At 44.9% G+C, this 19,230-nt stretch overlaps 1 protein-coding gene across 1 annotated transcript in view; it reads right to left on the bottom strand.

The window, feature by feature from the left end:
- Positions 1 to 18,974, bottom strand: part of cdc25b (cell division cycle 25B) — a 63,172-nt gene extending 44,198 nt beyond the window's left edge. The window contains exons 1-3 of the mRNA XM_068028736.1: positions 18,450 to 18,974; positions 18,030 to 18,106; positions 5,104 to 5,155 (exon numbers count right to left, since the gene is read on the bottom strand). Of these exons, the coding sequence (XP_067884837.1) occupies positions 5,104 to 5,155; positions 18,030 to 18,106; positions 18,450 to 18,682 (362 nt within the window). The 5' untranslated portion in view covers positions 18,683 to 18,974. The remainder of the gene's footprint in view (positions 1 to 5,103; positions 5,156 to 18,029; positions 18,107 to 18,449) is intronic.
- Between the last annotated feature and the right edge of the window lie 256 nt (positions 18,975 to 19,230).

The following is a 19,230-nucleotide window of genomic DNA, read 5'->3' as shown; positions in this document are numbered from 1 at the left end:
GAGACTTCGGGGTTCAACTAGGTGATAACTAAAATTATAGATAAAGCATTAAAAAAGGCAGTAGCATTTGGGGGTTTAATAAAAAAGTGACCAAGAGCTAATGCAAAGTGTTCACACAGCAATACTCAGGCCATAGTGCATGATGTGTGCAGTTTATCCATTACAAAAAGCACAAACATTTGCCAGGAAGACAGACTATAGTTAAAAATTTCAGATATTAGGACTATTGCTAATGGAGCAGAGGGGAGATTTAATGGAGGCTTTTAAAATTATGAAAGTTTAGACTGGAGAAACATGAATTTTGCTATGGGGAGGCCAGGCTTTCATCATATACTTCACATGCTGCAGTGTCTCAAAGACAATGGCCGGGATCTCAGTCAGCAGCAGAGCAGAGGCATACCCTTTTGCCTTCATAAAACATTGGTTTAGCCTCGACTGGAGTATTGTGTCCAGTTCTGGGCACCACACTTCAGGAAGAATGTAAAAAAGGTACTAGAGAGGGTGCAAAAAAGATTTACAGGAATGGTTCCAGGGATGAGACACTTCAGTTACATGGCTAGATTGGAGAAGCTCCAGTTGTTCTCCTTAAAAACAAAGATGAAGAGATTTGATAGTGATGCACAAAAATCATGAGGGATCTGGACAGCAGGGGAAACTGTACTGTTAGCAGAAGGGTTGAGAACCAGAGACGACCAATTTAAGGCAATTAGCAAAAGAAGCAAGGAGACAGCAAGGCAACATGAATCACAGAATAATACAGTGCAGAAGAGGTGCTTCGGCCCATCGAGTCTGCACCAATGCATTAAAACACCTGACCTGTCTACCTAATCCCATTTGCCAACACTTGGCCCATAGCCTTGAATGTTATGACATGCCAAGTGCTCATCCAGGTACTTTTTAAAGGATGTGAGGCATCCTGCATCTACCACCCTCCCAGGCAGGGCATTCCAGACCGTCACCACCCTCTGGGTAAAAAAGTTATTCCTCAAATCCCCCTTAAACCTCCTGCCCCTCACCTTAAACTTGTGACTGCTCGTAACTGACCCTTCAACTAAGGTGAACATCTGCTCCCTATCCATGCCCTGCATAATCTTGTACACCTCGATCAGGTCACCCCTCAGTCTTCTCTGTTCCAGTGAAAACAACTCAAGCCTATCCAACCTCTCTTCCTAGCTGCCCTTCTGCCTTCAGAGATCTATGGACAAACACGCCAAGGTCCCTTTGTTCCTCAGAACTTCCCAGTGTCAGGCCATTCATTGAATACTTCCGTGTCACATTACTCCTTCTAAAGTGCACACAAAACCCACACTTTTCAGCGTTAAATTCCATCTGCCACTTTTCTGCCCATTTGACCATTCTGTCTATATCTTCCTGAAACCCAAGACACTCCACCTCACTGTTAACCACTCGGCCAAACTTTGTGTCGTCTGCGAACCTACTGATCCTACCCCCCACATAGTCATGTCGTTTTTATAAATGACAAATAGGGGACCCAGCACAGATCCCTGTGGTACGTCACTGGACACTGGCTTCCAGTCACTAAACCAGCCGTCTGTCATCACCCTCTGTCTCCTGCAGCTAAGCCAATTTTGAATCCACCTCATCAAGTTACCTTGTATCCCATGTGCATTTGCTTTCTTGATAAGTCTCCCATGTGGGACCTTGTCAAAGGCTTTGCTGAAATCCATATAAACTACATCAACTGCACTATCCTCATCTACACACCTGGTCACATGCTCAAAAAAACTCAATCAAATTTGTTAGGCATGACCTCCCTCTGACAAAGCCATGCTGACTATTCCTAATCAAATTTTGCCTTTCCAAGTGGAGATAGATTCTCTCCTTCAGAATTTTCTCCAATAGTTTCCCTACCACTGACATGAGACTCACTGGTCTGTAGTTCCCTGGCTTATCTCTACAACCTTTCTTAAATAGTGGGACCACATTGGCTGTTCTCCAGTCCTCTGGCACCTCCCCTGTGGCCAGAGAGGAATTAAAAATTAGGGTCAGAGCCCCTGCAATCTCCACCCTCGCCTCCCACAGCATCCTGGGACTCAAATTGTCCGGACCTGGAGATTTGTCCACTTGTAAGCCTTCCAAAACCTTCAATACCTTGTCACTCCCTATGACAATTTGCTCAAGAACCTCAGTCTCTCTCTCTCAGTTCCATGTCTACATCCTCTTTCTCTTGGTTGAAGACAGATGTGAAGTATTCGTTCAACACCCTACCAATGTCCTCTGGCTCCACCCACAAACTTCCCCCTGGTTATCCTCTTCCCATTGGTATACTTATAGAATATCTGGGGATTTTCCCTACTTTTACCAGCCAGAGCTTTCTCATATCCCCTCTGTGCCCTCCTAATTGCTTTCTTGAGCTCCATCCTACACTTTCTGTACTCCACTAATGCTTCCGTTGATTTGCTCTCCTTGTATTTGCTAAAAGCCTCTTTTCCTTCTCATCTTACCCTGAATGTTTCTGGTCATCCATGGTTCTCTGGGCTTGTTCCTCCTACCTATTACCCTAGAGGGAAAATGTTGGGCTTGTACCCTCCCCATTTCCTTTTTGAATGCCCCCCACTGCTCTTCTGTAGATTTCCCAACAAGCAACTCTTCCCAGTCTACCTTGGCCAGATCCTGCCTTATTTTACTAAAATTCGCTCTCCCCCAATCCAAAACCTTTTTTCGCAAATTGTTTATTTCTTTCTCCATAACAAGCTTAAATTGTACCATGTTGTGGTCGCTATCACCAAAATGCTTAATATAATTACCCTATTATATTTACACACCTCTGCAAATTGCGCACATATTTGCTCCTCAATTTCCTGACGACTATCGGGGGGTCTATAATAAACACCTAGCAATGTGGCTGTCCCTTTTTTATTCCTAAACTCTACCCATAAAGCTTCATTTGATGCCCCCTCCAAGATATCATCTCTCCTTACTGCAGTAACTGACTCCTTAACTAATATTGCGATGCCCCCTCCTCTGTCTCACCTGAAGATTCTATATCCCGGGATATTGAGCTGCCAATCCTGCCCCTCCCTCAACCATGTCTCCGTGATGGCTACTTATCACAATTCCACGTGTCAATCATTGCCCTTAACTCATCCGTTTTACCTGCAATACTCCTGGCATTAAAGTAGAGGCCTTCCATCCTGGTCTTACTCCCTTGAAACTTACTTCTGCTGTATTCCATCTGACATGTTCGCTTTCCTGTGTTTAGCTGTGTCCCTATTCTGCTAGGAGTATGCATCCCCTCCCCCTGCCAAATTAGTTTAAACTCCTCCCAACAGCACTAGCAAATCCACCAGCAAGGATGTTAGTTCCCCTCTGGTTCAGATGTAGACCGTCCCGCTTGTACAGGTCCCACCTTCCCCAGAAACGATCCCAGTGGTCCAGAAATCTAAAACCCTCCCTCATGCACCAACTCTTAAGCCACGCATTCATCTGTGCTATTCTCCTATTTCTTTCCTCACTAGCACGTGGCACTGAGAGTAATCCAGAGATTACAACCCGAGAGGTCCTGCTTTTTAGTCTACTGGCTAACTCCCTGAATTCTTGATGCAAGACCTCATCCCTCTTTCTACCTATGTCATTGGTACCAATATGTACCATGACCTCTGCCTTATCACCCTCCCCCTTCAGGATGCCCTGCAGTCGTTCAGTGACATCCCGGACCCTGGCACCAGGAAGGCAACACACCATCCTGGAGTCACGTTGACGGCCACAGTAGCGCCTATCTGTTCCCGACTATAGAATCCCCTATTACTATTGCTCTTCCTCTCTTTCCCCTTCCTGTGCAGACAGGCTGCTTGTGGTGCCAGAAGCTTGGCTCTGTCCGTACTCCCTGGAGGAACCAGCCTCATCAGCCGCCAAAATGGAATACCAATTTACAAGCGGGACCCAAGGGGACTCCTGAACTACCTGCCTGATTCTCTTGGACTGCCTGGTGATCACCTATTCCCTTCCTCAAGTCCCTTCAGCTGCGGTGTGACCACCTCTCTATACGTAATAAAAACGAGAAATGCTGGAATCATTCAGCAGGCCTGGCAGCATCTGTGAAAAGAGAAGCAGAGTTAACGTTTCGGGTCAGTGACCCTTCTTCGGAACTCCTCTCTAAACGTGCTATCCACAATGCTCTCAGACTCGCGGATGCTCCAGTGTTTCCAGCCGCCGTTCCAGCTCTGAAACCCGAGCTTCCAGGAGCTGCAGCTGGACACACTTCCTGCACACATGCTGGTCCCAGGGACTGGAAATGTTCCCGCATTCCCACATGCAGCAAGAGGAGCAAACCACGGCTTCAAGCTCTCCTGCCATGACTAAACCCTTTAAATTTAAAACTTTAGAAGATTATAATTAAAAAAACAACTAAGTCTTGCTAAAACAATGACTTGCCATTCAATCCACTTTGAAAAATACCCACCAGGACTTACTCACCAGTCAGCTGAGCTCTATGGAAACTCTCAGCTCCCCTCATTCTGAGAACTTCCCCAGTCACCAAACTTCCACTTTAACACTAATGCAACCCAAGTCAGCACTCCAGTGCTAACATTAGCACTGTAAGATGGCCCACTTTTATACTGACTGACTCTAGCCCCTGAAAACTGGTTTAAACCAATTCTCTAATTAACAAGGTGCAGCTGCAAGCAGAGCCTGAGTGAACTCAGTTTAAAGCTGGTCTAAAACTCACCACCTCCAACCCAAACAGCAACTGTTAAGTTAATCTGCTAAATAAAAGACAGACTAGACTGAAGATAAAATTAACCCTTAATTATCCTCAATAATGATCCTTAATCATGAGAAAAAACTCTTTATAAAATGCAATGAGTGGTAAGTATCTGGAAGACATTGCCCAAGTGTGGTGGAGGCAGATTCAATCATGGCTTTCAAAAGGGAACGGAATAATTATCTGAAGAGAAAAGCATTGCAAGGCTACAACAGACTAGTCGAGTTGCTCTTGTGAAGAGCTAGCATGAACATGACAGGCCGAATGGCCTCGTGTACTGTAACCATTCTGTGATTCCATTTGCATTTGTTCCAAATCTTGCTTAACCCACATGCGCGATAATCACTAACTTAAGAACAAGGTAGATAGAAACTTACGTTTCAGTGATTGCCTTTTCATCCATTGGGCTCGGAGAATCCATACAAAGCCCTGGGTAAGACACAAACATTAGGACAATTCAAAGATCAGACGTTACTTGCCTCAGTAAGACCATAAATAGAAGCACGAGTAGGCTAGCTCGCCCCTTGATCTGGTTCTGCCATTCAATATCATGGCTGAGCGTGTAACTCAACTCTAATTCCCACCCTCGCCCGCGATGCCCTTCTTGTTCAATCATCTATCCAACTCGGTCTTGAATATTCAACGACTGAGCACGTGCATGCCTCTGGGATAGAGAATTCCAAAGATTTACAATTCTCTAAGTGACAAAAGTTTCTCATCAGTTCTAAATGACTGACACTTATTCGAAGACTAGCCAAATTTGATACAAAGACAGGCAGGAACGCAAGCTATGAGGACACTGACTGCAAAGGGATAGGTTAAGTGAATAGGCAATTTTTAAAAAATATATAATTCATTCACGGGATGTTGGCATCACTGGCTAGGCCATCATTAATTGCCCACCCCCAATTGCCCACGGGAAAGGTGGTGATGAGTCACCTTGAACTGCTGCAGTCCATGTAGGTACACCCACAGTGCTAGAACGAAGAAATAGTTCCAAGCCAGGATGGTGTGTGGCTTGGAGGGAATCTTGCAGGTGATGTTCCTATGCATCTGCTGCCCTTGCCCTTCTAGGTGATAGAGGTCATGGGTTTGGAAGGTCCTGTCTAAGGAGCCTTGGTACGTTGCTGCAATGCATCTTGTAGATGGTACGCACAGTGGCAGCAGTGTGGATCAGTCGGTGGTGGAGGGAGTGAAGTTTTGTGGATGGGGTGCCAATCAAGCGGGCTGCTTTGTCCTGGGATGGCGTCGAGATTCTGAGTGTTGTTGGAGCTGCACCTTGTTGGAAATGGTCATTGCCTGGCACTTGTGGGGCATAAATGTTACTTGCCACTCATTAGCCCAAGCCTGGATATTGTCCAGGTCTTGCTGCATTTCTACATGGACTGCTTCAGTATCTGAGTCGATTGCTCAAGGTTCAGCACCATTTGCGACAGTGAACAACCCCACTTCTGACCTTGATGGAAGGAAGGTCATTGATGAAGCAGTTGAAGATGGTTGGGCCCCGGACACTACCCAGAGGAACCCCTGCAGTGACATCCTGGAGCTCAGATGATCGACCTTCAATAATCACAATCATCTTCTTTTGCGCTAAGTATGACTCCAACCAGCAGAGTCTTTTCCCCTGATTCCCATTGACTTCAGTTTTGCTGGGGCTCCTTGATGCCATATTTAGTCAAATACTGCCTTGATGTCAAGTGCAGTCACTCTCACCTCAAGTTCAGCTCTTTTGTCAATGTTTGAACCAAGGCTGTCATGAAGGTCAGGAGCTGAGTAGCCCTAACTGAACCCAAACTGAGTGTCACAGAAATGCGAGGTTGTCCACTTTGGCAGGAATAGAAAAACAGATTATTTAAATGGAGAGAGACTGAAGAATGCTGCAGTACAGAGGGATCGAAGTGTTCTTGTACATGAATCACAAAGACAGCAAGTAATTAGGAGGGCAAATGGAATGTTGGCTTTTATTGCAAGGGGATGGAGTATAAAAGTAGGAAAGTCTTATTTCAACCGTACAGGGGATTGGTGAGATCGCACCTAGGATACTACGTGCAGTGTTGGTCACCTTATTTGAGGACATAATTACATTGGAAGAAGTTCAGAGAAGGTTCACTAAGCTGATTCCTAGGATGAGGATAAAAGCAAAATACTGCAAATCTGAAACAGAAAGATCTGGAAATATTCAGCAGATCTCGCAGCACCTGTGGCAAGAGAAGCAGAGTTAAAATTTCAGGTCAGTGACCTTTCGTCAGAACTGATTCTGATTAAAAGTCACTGATCTGAAACGTTAACTCTGCTTCTCTCTCCACAGGTGCTGCGAGATCTGCCGAATATTTCCAGATCTTTCTGTTTTTATCCTCGGATGAGGAGTTTGTTTTATGAAGAAAGGTCAAGCAGGATGGCCCAAACTCACTGGAGTTAAGAATAGATCTTATTGAAACATACAAGATTCTGAGGGGTCTTAACAGGGTAGATGCTGAGATGATGTTTCTCTTCGTGGGGGAATCTAGAACTAGGGGGCACAGTTTCAAATTAAAGGGTCTCCCTTTTAAGATGGCGATGAGGAGGAATTTTGTCTGAGTCGTTCATGTTTGGAATTCTATTCCCCAGTGAGCACTTGTGGCTGGGTCATTGAATATATTCAAGGCTGAGTTAGAAGGTTTTTGCAGGAGGTGTAATACCTGCCTATTTACCTCCTCTCTCCTCACTATCCCAGGCCCCAAACACTCCTTTCAGGTGAAGCAGCGATTTACTTGTACTTCTTTCAATGTAGTATACTGTATTCGCTGCTCACCGTGTGGTCTCCTCTACACTGGGGAGACCAAACGCAGACTGGGTGACCGCTTTGCGGAACATCTCCGCTCAGTCCGCAAGCAGGACCGAGCTTCCGGTTGCTTGCCATTTCAACACTCCCCCCTGCTCTCATGCTCACATCTCTGTTCTGGGATTGCTGCAGTGTTCCAGTGAACATCAACGCAAGCTCGAGGAACAGCATCTCATCTACCGATTAGGTACACTACAGCCTGCCGGACTGAACATTGAGTTCAATAATTTCAGAGCATGACAGCCCCCCATTTTACTTTCATTTTTAGTCATTTTTTCTTCCTTTTTTGTACATTTTTTTTTTTACATTTTTTACAATTTTTTTTGCATTTATTTCATTTCATCTTAGTTTGTTCAGTTTGCTTACCCACTGTTTTTTTTCAGGTTTGCACTTGCTGCTGTTCAATATTCAGTGTATTTACACCTAATCTGTATTAATGCTTTGTCTTTCAACACACCATTAACATATTGTTTGCCTTTGCTCCGTGACCTTTTGGTCAGCTATGTGGCCTGGTCCAATCTACACCTTCTCCTTTGTTATCTCCCGCCCCACCCCACTTGCTTATAATCTGTGACTTTTCTTATATTTGTCAGTTCCGAAGAAATGTCACTGACCCGAAACGTTAACGCTGCTTCTATTTCCACAGATGCTGCCAGACCTGCTGAGTGATTCCAGCATTTCTTGTTTTAGAAGGTTTTTTAATTGACAAGAGAGAGTCAAGAGTTATGGGTAGCAGGCAGGAAAGTGGAGTTAAAGCCATTAAATCCTACTGAATGGCGGAGCTGGGCTGAGACACTGAATGACCTACTCCTCCTAGAATCTAAGGGATGTGATAAATGGGCACTTAGATAATAATGATGATTGGGCATAGTCAACATGGATTTATGAATGGGAAATCATATTTGACAAACCTGTTGGGAGTTTTTTTTTTGAGGATGTTACTAACAGAATTGATAAAGGGGTGTCAGTGGACATGGTGTACTTGGATTTTCAGAAGGCTTTGATAACCAACTTCCAGTGGGGGACTTGATCAAAATTAAAGCACATGGGATAGGAGGTAATATACAGGCAGAAAGCAGAGAGTAGGAATAAACAGGTCATTCTCAAGTTGGCAGGCTGTGACTAGTGGGGTTCCACAGGAATCAGTGCTTGGGCCCCAGCTGTTCACAATATACATCAATGATTTGTATGTGTAGACCAAATGTAGTATTTCCAAGTTCATGGATGACACAAAACTAGGTGGGAATGTGTTGTGAGGAAGATGCAAAGCGGCTTCAAGGGGATTTTGACAAACTTAGTGAGTGGGCAAGAATGTGGCAGATGGAATATAATGTGGAAAAATGTGAGGTTATCCAATTTGGTAGGAGGAATAGATGTGCAGAGTATTTCTTAAATAGCAAGAGATTAGAAAGTGTAGATGTACAAAGGGACCTGGGTGTCCATGTCAATAAGTCACTGAAAGCTAATATGTAGGTGCAGCAAGCAATTAGGAAGGTTAATGGTATGTTAGCCTTTATCGCAAGAGGATTAGAGTACAGGAGTAGAAGTCATGCTTCAACTGTATAGAAGCTTGGTTAGACTGCACTTGGAGTATGGTGTGCAGTTTTGGTCCCCTTACCAAAAGGAGGATATTATTGCCATAGAGGGAGTGCGACGAAGGTTCATCAGACTTGTTCGCGGGATGGCAGTACTGTCCTATGTAAAGAGACTGGGGAAACTGGGCCTGCATTTTCTAGAGTTTTGGAGAACGAGAGGTGATCTTATTGAAACCTACAAAATACTTAAAGGGATAGACAGGGTAGATGCAGCTAAGATGTTTCCCCTGCTTGGAGAGTCTAGAACCAGGCAACAATTTCAAAATAAGGGAGAAGCCACTTAGGACAGAGAGGAGGAAAAATTTCTTTACTTAGCGGATTGTGAATCTTTGGAATTCTCTACCCCAGAGGGCTGTGGAAGCTCAGTCATTGACAATGTTTGGGTTCCACCAGGGCCACAAAGCTCCTGACCTCATTACAGCCTTGGTTCAAACATGGACCAAAAGAGCTGAACTCAAGAGGTGAGGTGAGAGTGACTGCCCTTGACATCAAGGCAGCATTTGACCGAGTATGGCATCAAGGAGCCCTAGCAAAACTGAGGTCAATGGGAATCAGGGGGAAAACTCTCTGCTGGTTGGAGTTATACCTAGCACAAAGGAAGATGGTTATGTTCGCTGGAGATCAGTCATCTGAGCTCCAGGACATTACTGCAGGAATTCCACAGGGTAGTGTCCTAGGCCGACCATCTTCAGCTGCTTCATCAATGACCTTCCGTCAATCAGAAGGTCAGAAGTGGGGATGTTCGCTGATGATTGCATGATGTTCAGCACCATTTGCAACTCCTCAGATACTGAAGCAGCCCATGTCCATATGCAACAAGACCTGGACAATACCCAGGCTTGGGCTGATAAGTGGCAAGTACCATTCGCGCCACACAAGTGCCAGGCAATGACCATCTCCAACAAGAGAGAATCTAACCATCTCCCCTTGACATTCAATGGCATTACCATCGCTGAATCCCCCACCATCAACATGGTAGGGGCTACCATTGGCCAGAAACTGAACCGGAGTAGCCATATAAGTACCGCGGCTACAAGAGCAGGTCAGAGGCTGGGAATCCTGCAGCAATCAACTCACCTCCTGACTCCCAAAAGCCTGTCTATCATCTACAAGGCACAAGTGTGATAGAATACTCTCCACTTGCCTAGATGGGTGCAGCGCCAACAACACTCAAGAAGCTCAACACCACCCAGGATAAAGCAGCCCGCTTGACTGTTTGTGGATGGGGTGCCATTCACTCCCTCCACCACCAACACAGTGGCAGCAGTGTGTACTATCTACAAGATGCACTGCAGCAACACACCAAGGCTCCTTAGACAGCATCTTCCAAATCTGCGACCTCTACCAACTAAAAGGACAAGGGCAGCAAATGCATGAGAACACCACCACCTGCAAGTTCCCCTCCAAGATTCACCACACTGACTGGGAACTATAATCGCTGTTCCTTCACTCGCTGGGTCAAAATCCTAGAACTCGCTAACAGCACTGTGGGTGTACCTATCTCATATGGACATCAGCTGTTCAAGAAGGCAGCTCACCACCTTCGAGGGCAATTAGGGATGGACAATAAATGCTGGCCTAGCCAGCAACGCCCACATCCCATAAATGAATTTTTAAAAATGTCAATCACTGCTTTAAACATTTCTAAATACAAATGACATAAGGGGATATGAGGATATTGTGGGGAAAAAGGGATTGAAGTGGATTATCAGCCATTATCATATTGAATGGCAGGGCAGGCTCAGTGGGCTGAATGTCCTACTCCTGTTTCCATGCTCCAGTGCAGTTCCAGGCTCTCCAGCTCAGGGAAAGATCCTCAACATCTACCATGTTGAGCCCAAGAATTTTATACCTTTCAATGAGATCACCTCATTCTTCTATGACAGAGAATTAGACCCATTCTACTCAATCTGTCATAAGACAGCCTCATATTCCAGAAATAAGTGAATTTTTTTTTTACATTTCCTCTTAGGCAAGTATCTCTTTCCCTAGCTATGTCAGATTGCGTACATACGAAATACGGGCGGCACAGTGGTTAGCACCGCAGCCTCACAGCTCCAGGGACCTGGGTTCAATTCTGGGTTCTGTCTGTGTGGAGTTTGCAAGTTCTCCCTGTGTCTGCGTGGGTTTCCTCCGGGTGCTCCGGTTTCCTCCCACCACCAAAAGACTTGCAGGTGATAGGTAAATTGGCTGTTACAAATTGCCCCTAGTGTAGGTAGGTGGTAGGGCATATGGAATTACTGTAGGGTTAGTATAAATGGGTGGTTGTTGGTCGGCACAGACTTGGTGGGCCGAAGGGCCTGTTTCAGTGCTGTATCTCTAAATAAAATAAAAGAGCTAAGCGAATTTCACCATTATAAAAAGAGAAGTAAAGCAAAAGATTCAAGCTACTGTACATCATAAATTGCAGCTGATCTCCATTACTGCTGGGAACAAGCATATTGAACAGCTGAATGGCCAGCTTACAAGCTCCCTTTATATCCACCTGTGACTACAGTTGCTCTCTACCACAGGGAAGAAATAGGCAGGACACTTGACATCAAGTATTTGCCTCCAGCTGTGCTGGTAAGCTGGAACAGAGGCACGTCAGCCGAGCAGCACTGTGCCAGGACAGAACCCACCTGCTCCAACACGCACTGCAGCAGAGCATGATGTAATGAATTGGCAGATTGCTAGCGATTTTAAGAGGCTTCATCAAAATCTCAAACTGCAGCACGGAATTTACAGCACAAATAGGCCATTCAGCACAACTGCTCGATGATGGCCATCTTCCACACAAGCCTCTTTCCCATTTACTTCATCTCACCCTAACAGAGCCCTGTATTCCTGCCTTCATGCTTCCTCTTAAATGCATCTGCTATTCACCTCAATCGCTTCCTGTGGTAGCAAGTGCCACATACTTTCAACTATGAGAATCTTCATTACAATCCTATACAGTGAGTGGAAATGTGAACATACGAATTAGGAGCAGTGAGCATTGGTCCTATGGAAAGTGAGTCTGGGGAATTAATAAGGAGATAGCAGATGAATTAAACAGATATTTTGCATCGGTCTTCACTATTGAAGATACAAGTAACATCCCAGTATCAGCTGTAAGTCAGGAAATAGAAGGGAGGGAGGAATTCAAGAAAATTACAATCACCAGGGAAGTGGTATTGAACAAATTGTTGGAGCTGCGGGCTGACAAGTCCCCGGGCGTCTGATGGACTTCATCCTCGGGTGCTAAAAGAAGTGGCTAGTGAGATAGTTGATGCATTAGTTTCAATTTTACAAAATTCCCTAGATTCGGGGAAGGTTCTGTTAGATTGGAAAATAGCAAATCTAACTCCTTTATTTCAAAAAGGGGGACAGATAGTAGGAAACTACAGGCCCGTTAGCTTAACATCTGTCATAGGAAAAATGTTAGAAGCTATTAAAGACATTATAGCAGGGCATTTAGAAAAATTCAAGGTAATCAGGCAGTCAACATGGTTTTGTGAAAGGGAAATCATGTTTAACCAATTTATTGGAGTTCTTTGAGGAAGTTACATCTGCTGTGGATAAAGGGGAACTGGTGGATGTATTGTATTTAGATTTCCAGAAGGCATTTGATAAGGTGCCACATCAAAGGTTAATGCAGAAAATAAAAGCTCATGGTGTAGGGGGTAACAATGGCATGGATAGAAAATTAGCCAGCTAACAGGAAAAAGTAGGCATAAGGGAGTCATTTCTGGTTGGCAAGATGTAACGAGTGGTGTGCCACAGGGATCTCTGCTGGTGCCTCAACTTTTTACAATTTATATAAATGGCTTAGATGAAGGGACGAAGGTAGGGTTGCTAAATTTGCTGATGACACAAAGGTAGGTGAGAAAGTAACTTGTGAAGAGGACTTAAGGGGGGCTACAAACCTATATAGATAGGTTAAGCGAGTGGGCAAAGACTTGACAAATGGAGTATAATGTGTAAAAGTGTGAAATGGTCCAGTTCGGCAAGAATAAAAAAGCATATCTAAATGGTGAAAGACTGCAGAGCTGAGATGTAGAGGGATCTGGGTGTCCTAGTGCATGAATTGCAAAAGGTTAGTATGCAGGTACAGCACATAATTAGGAAAGCTAATAGAATGTTATTGTTTATCACAAGGGGAATTGAATACAAAAGTAGGAGGTTAAGCTTCAGCTATACAGGGCATTGGTGAGACCACATCTGGAGTACTGTGTACAGTATTGGTCTCCTTATTTAAAGGAGGATGTAAATGCATTGGAGGCAGTACAGAGAAGGTTTACTAGACGAATACCTGGAATGGGCAGCTGTCTTACAAGGAAAGATTGGACAGGCTAGGCTTGTATCTGCTGGAATTTAAAAGGGTAAGAGATGACTTGATTGAAACATAGAAACTAGGAGCAGGAGTAGGCCATTTGGCCCTTCAAGCCTGCTCCGCCATTCATTATCATGGCTGATCATCCAACTCAGTAGCCTGTTCCGGCTTTTGCCCCATACCCTTTGATCCCTTTAGACCCAAGAGCTACATCTAACTCCTTCTTGAAAACATTCAATGTTTTGGCCTCAACTGCTTTCTGTGGTAGCGAATTCCACAGGCTCACCACTCTCTGGGTGAAGAAATTGCTCCTCATCTCAGTCCTGAAAAGTTTACGCCGTATCCTTAGACTATGACCCGTGGTTCTGGACTCCACCACCATCGGGAACATCCTTCCTGCATCTACCCTGTCAAGTCCTGTTAGAATTTTATAGGTTTCTATGAGATCCCCCCTCACTCTTCTGAACTCCAGTGAATATAATCCTAACCAACTCAATCTCTCCTCATAGGTCAGTCCCGCCATCCCAGGAATCAGTCGAGTAAACCTTCGCTGCACTCCCTCCATAGCAAGAACATCCTTCCTCAGATAAGGAGACCAAAACTGCACACAATATTCCAGGTGTGGCCTCACCAAGGCCCTGTATAACTGCAGCAAGACATCCCTGCTCCTGTACTCGAACCCTCTCGCTATGAAGGCCAACATACCATTTGCCTTTTTTAACCGCCTGTTGCACCTGCATGCTTACCTTCAGCGACTGGTGTATGAGAATACCCAGGTCTCACTGCATATTCCCCTCTCAGTTTATAGCCAGATAATAATCTGCCTTCCTGTTATTGCTACCAAAGTGGACAAACTCACATTTATCTACATTATACTGCATCTGCCATGCATTAGCCCACTCACTTGTCCAAATCACCCTGAAGCCTCTCAGCATCCTCCTCACAACTCACCTTCCTACCCAGTTTTGTGTCAGCTGCAAATTTGGAGATATTACATTTAGTTCCCTCATCTAAATCATTAATGTATATAACTGGGGTCTTAGCACCGATCCCTGCGGTACCCCACTAGTCATTGCCTGCCATTCAGAAAAAGACCCATTTATCCCTACTGTTTCCTGTCCGTCAACCAATTTTCTATCCATCACAATACACTACCCCCAATCCCATGCGCTTTAATTTTACATGCTAATCTCTTATGCGGGACTTTGTCGAAAGCCTTCTGAAAGTCCAAATAAACCACATCCACTGGCTCCCCCTCATCAACTCTAGTTATTTCCTCAAAGAATTCTAGTAGATTTGTCAAGCATGATTTCCCTTTTGTAAACCCATGCTGACTGTCCGATTCTACCACTGTTCTCCAAGTGTTCTGCTATAAAATCTTTGAGAAAGGACTCTAGAAAGGGTCTCGACAGGGCTGATGTGGAAAGGATGTTTCCCCTTGTAGGAGAATCTAGAACTAGGGGTCACTGTTTAAAAATGAGTCGCCTATTTAAGACAGATGAGGAGAAATCTTTTTCTCAAGGATTTGAGTCTTTGAAACTCTCTTCCTGAAAAGTCGGTAGAAGCAGAGTCTGAATATTTTTAAGGCAGGAGTAGATAGATTCTTGATAAGCAAGGGGGTGGAAGGTTATTGGGGGTAGGTGGAAATGTGGAGTAATCAGTTCAGCCATGCACTTATTGAATGGCAGAGCAGGCTCGAAGGGCCGAGTGGCCTACTCCTGCTCCTAATTCATATGTTCGTACGTTCCATTATTAATTCCCCAGACTCACTTTCTATTGGACCAACGCTCACTTTAACAACACTTTTCATTTGTAAATATCTATAGAAACTCTTGCTATGTTTTTATGTTTCTAGTTAGCTTTCTCTCATACTCTAATTTTTCCTTCATTAATCTGTTAGTCATTCTTTGCTGCTTTTTAAATATTCTATCTAATCTTCTGACCTGTCACCCATCTTTGCACAATTATACTTTTGCCTTAAGCTTGATACTATCTTTAACTTTATTAGTTAACCACAGTTGGTGGGTCCTCCCTTTGGAATATTTCTTTCTTGCATGATGTGCATATATAATACATACAGAAATTTTATATTTCTTCTTTCTGATTAATCACTAGATGGAATTGACTACCAGTTTGCAGGTGTAAATATCAGCAAAAAGCAATAGCGACCTTCCAAACAGTTGATATCCAGAGCTATAGCTGCCTTGCAATTTCTTCTCTGTACCTCCTACTTGCCAACATATGCTGCATGGTAGCACAATACCACCAGCAGCAAGTGCTCACCCAAGTACCCCTTTCGCCATTGGCAACAGCAAAAACTGGTAGTTTTTTCAACAACCATCCTCCCCCAGCAGTGCCCAACACATCCATGCAGGGTTGTGGAGATGTCTAATGGAAGATAATACATCTTCCTTCCACCTCCCCACCAACTCACTTTTTTTCAGGCCGCCATACCATCCCCCCCCCAATCCACTGGAGGCATTTTGTAACTAACTATAGTAGCCACTGACACCCAGGGAGGAGGTATCCACTGACTCAGCAGACCATAGAATCCTAGAACTGTTAAGCCACAGAAGGAGGCCATTTGGCCTGTCGCGTCTGTGCCAGCTCTCTGCAAGAGCAACTCAGCTAGTCCCACTCTCTCTCCTTTTCCCTGTAGCCCTGCAATTTTTTTCCCCTTCAGGTAATTTCCTTTTAAAAGCCACAACTGAATCTGCCTCCACTGTATTCAAGCGGTGTACCTCAAATCCTAACTACTCACTGCAAAGATTTTTCTCATGTCGCCATTGATTTTCAAGGCGATTGGCAAAAAGCACAATGTCCTCTGGTTCCCAACCCTTCCACCAACAGGAAGGGTCTCCATCTAGTCTGTCAAAATCATGAGATATCTTGAGCACCTCCAACAAATCTCCTCTCATCCTCCATTTCTCCAAGGAGAACAGTCCCAGCTTCTCCAATCAATCCATGTAACTGAAGTTCCTCATCCATGGAATCATCCTCAAAACTTTTCTACAACCTTTCTAACACCCAGAATTGGGTAAAATACCCCAGGTGAGGCCAAACCAGTGTTTTATAATGACTATACAGCTCCTCTTTGGGTCTGTTTGGACAGTGCCATGAGTATCTAGTATTATCAAGAACAAACTTACACATTCTCGAGTTTTTAAAAAAGGGAATTCAGACCAGTAACCTGCCAGCCACATCTAGGGAACTCACCACCTTTGCTAAAAGTTGAGATATGTAACTTGAACAAAATAAAAGTTTAGCAAATAAACAAGTCAGATGCACAGAAGTAACAATCTTGTTTTTCCTCTCTCACACTCTCAGTCTCCAACCCTCCAGCTTGCAAACTTTTTAAAATAGCACATGTGTAGAATCATAGAAAGTTTAAGGCACAGAAAGAGACCACTTGGCCCATCGTGTCTGTGTTGGCTGAAAAACAATCCACCTATTCTAATCCCACCTTCCAGCATTTGGGCCGTAGCCCTGCAGATTACGGCACTTGAGGTCCATATCTAGACTCCTTTTGAATGAGTTGAGGGTCTCTGCCTCAACTACCCTTTCAGGCAGTGAGTTCTGGACCCCCACCACTCTCTGGGCATAAAAGCTTTTCCTCATTTCCCCTCTAATTTTTGTACCACTCAATTTAAATCTATGGCCCCTAGTCACTGACCTCTCTTCAGATGAATAGACCCTTCACCACACTATCCAGGCCCCTCAAAATTTTGTACATTTCAATCAGATCTCCCTTCAGCGTTCTCTACTCAAAAGGAGAACAACCCCAGCCTATCCAATCTTTCCTCATAGCTGCATTTTTCCAGTCCTGGCAACATCTGCATAAATCTCCTCTGTACCCTCTCAAGCGCAATTACATCCTTTCTGTAATGAGGTGACCAGAATTGCACACGGTACTCAAGTTGCAGCCTAACCAACCAGTTCTACAGTTCCAGCATAACCTCCCTGAATTTATATTCTATACCTCGGCTAATAAAGGAAAGGATTCCATATGCCTTCTTAACCATCTTATCAGTTTGTCCTGTTACCTTCAGGGATCTGTGGACATTCACTTCCTCTACACCTCAGTATTTTCCCATTTATTGTGAATTCCTTTGCCTTGTTTGACTTCCCTCACACTTCGAGGTTGAATTCCATTTGCCACTTTTCTGTCCATCTGACCAGACCATCAATATCTTCCTGCAGGCTACAGTTATCCTCCTCGCTATCAACACAGCCAATCTTTGTGTCCTCTGCAAACATCTTGATCATGCCCCTTACATTTACATCCAAATCGTTTATACCACAAAAAGCTGGGGACCCTGTATTTAGCACTACGGAATGCCAGTGGAAACAGCCTTCCAGTCACTAAAACACCTTTGTTTCCTGCCACTAAGCCAATTTTGTATCCTCCTTGCTGCATTTGCCTGGATCCCATGGGATTTTATTTTTTTTAAATCAGTCTGCCATTGCACAAAGCCATATTGCTACCTGCAATATTTTAAGCTGATTGTGTGCGTGCACACAGAGAATGAACCACAAGCAGGAAAAAAAAAACACCGCTCTGGCCGACACCAGGCTCCCATCAGTGTTACCAACCTGCATCAGATTCAGATGAGAGCGTTTTAAGTAGCAACGGGGTCCCATTTAGCCTGCGTTTCGGTGTGTCACAATTACTATATTGGAGAGAGAGCAAACGTCAACATTGAAAATACTAAAAAGTAACGTGGGGAATTAGTTGCACAAATATCAACTCATTTTCACACTATCTGCACAAACTAACTCATCTTCAGTGTTTGCACTAACACAGATGCAAAATAGTGCAGCTATAGGAAAACAGTAAAAATATTTTTAAGGATAATTTTAAAAGGAATCCACAATTATTAAGGATTATTGAACTACAATGGAAAAGCACGTTTCCCCCGCCCCCCCCCCCCCGTGGGAGCAAATGCTGCTCAGCCTCAGGACAGGTGACCCCAGACAGACAGAGACCTCCACCACCCCAACCCCAGCCTTTACCTGCCCAGGCCTGTCAGCTTGACCATGTTGAGTGCCAGGTTGGTGACGGGAGACAACACCGGTGTGTCGGACGTGGCGAACAGAGCTTTGCACGACCGGCCTTTCTCGAGGTGAAGTGGCGGGAGCGTCGGCCCTGAGTCGGATCCGAGGCTCCTGCGCGGCAGCCCAGAGTCGGATCCGAGGCTCCTGCGCGGCCTGGGCCTGGAGGGACTGGGCGCCCCGAGTCCGCTCATTGCCGGACTTTGTGGGGTGAGGTGACTTTAAGAAAGGAAATAAATATCGGCCGCGAAATAAAAGCCAGGAATTAGAGGGGGTTAATGATGCTAGCGATGAGTGAAGTTGAGAGACAGCTCTCCTCTCCCCTCCCTCCCCCCCCGGGTCCCGGACAGTCAGTATGAGCAGCGTGAGAGGCCTCGGGGGTAAGGATGAGGATCAGGAGGAGGGGTGGTCTTCAGCGGCCGATCTCCTCCTCCATGACGCCGGGCCTCAGACTCCAGCCGCTGCTCGCGCCACCGCCTTTATTTCGAAAAATAACACTCGCGCCTGACCCCGCCCATTCCGCTGCATCACGTGAGGGGCACGGCCAATCACAGCCCTTTTCATCGGAGGGGCGTGGCCAGGGACTAGTAAGAATGACCAATAAGATCATCGGCCCGGTGACCAGCTTGTCGACCAATAGCAACGGCTGTTACATAAAGCGATATTGAAGGGTCGCTGTCCTTATACCATTAGGCAAGGAAAAGGAGGGGCGTTCCCCGAAAGAAATAAAAATACGTCTTTT

Source organism: Heterodontus francisci, chromosome 1, assembly GCF_036365525.1.
Source record: "Heterodontus francisci isolate sHetFra1 chromosome 1, sHetFra1.hap1, whole genome shotgun sequence".
NCBI lineage: Eukaryota > Metazoa > Chordata > Chondrichthyes > Heterodontiformes > Heterodontidae > Heterodontus > Heterodontus francisci.
This window is presented reverse-complemented; position numbering and strand designations above follow the sequence as displayed.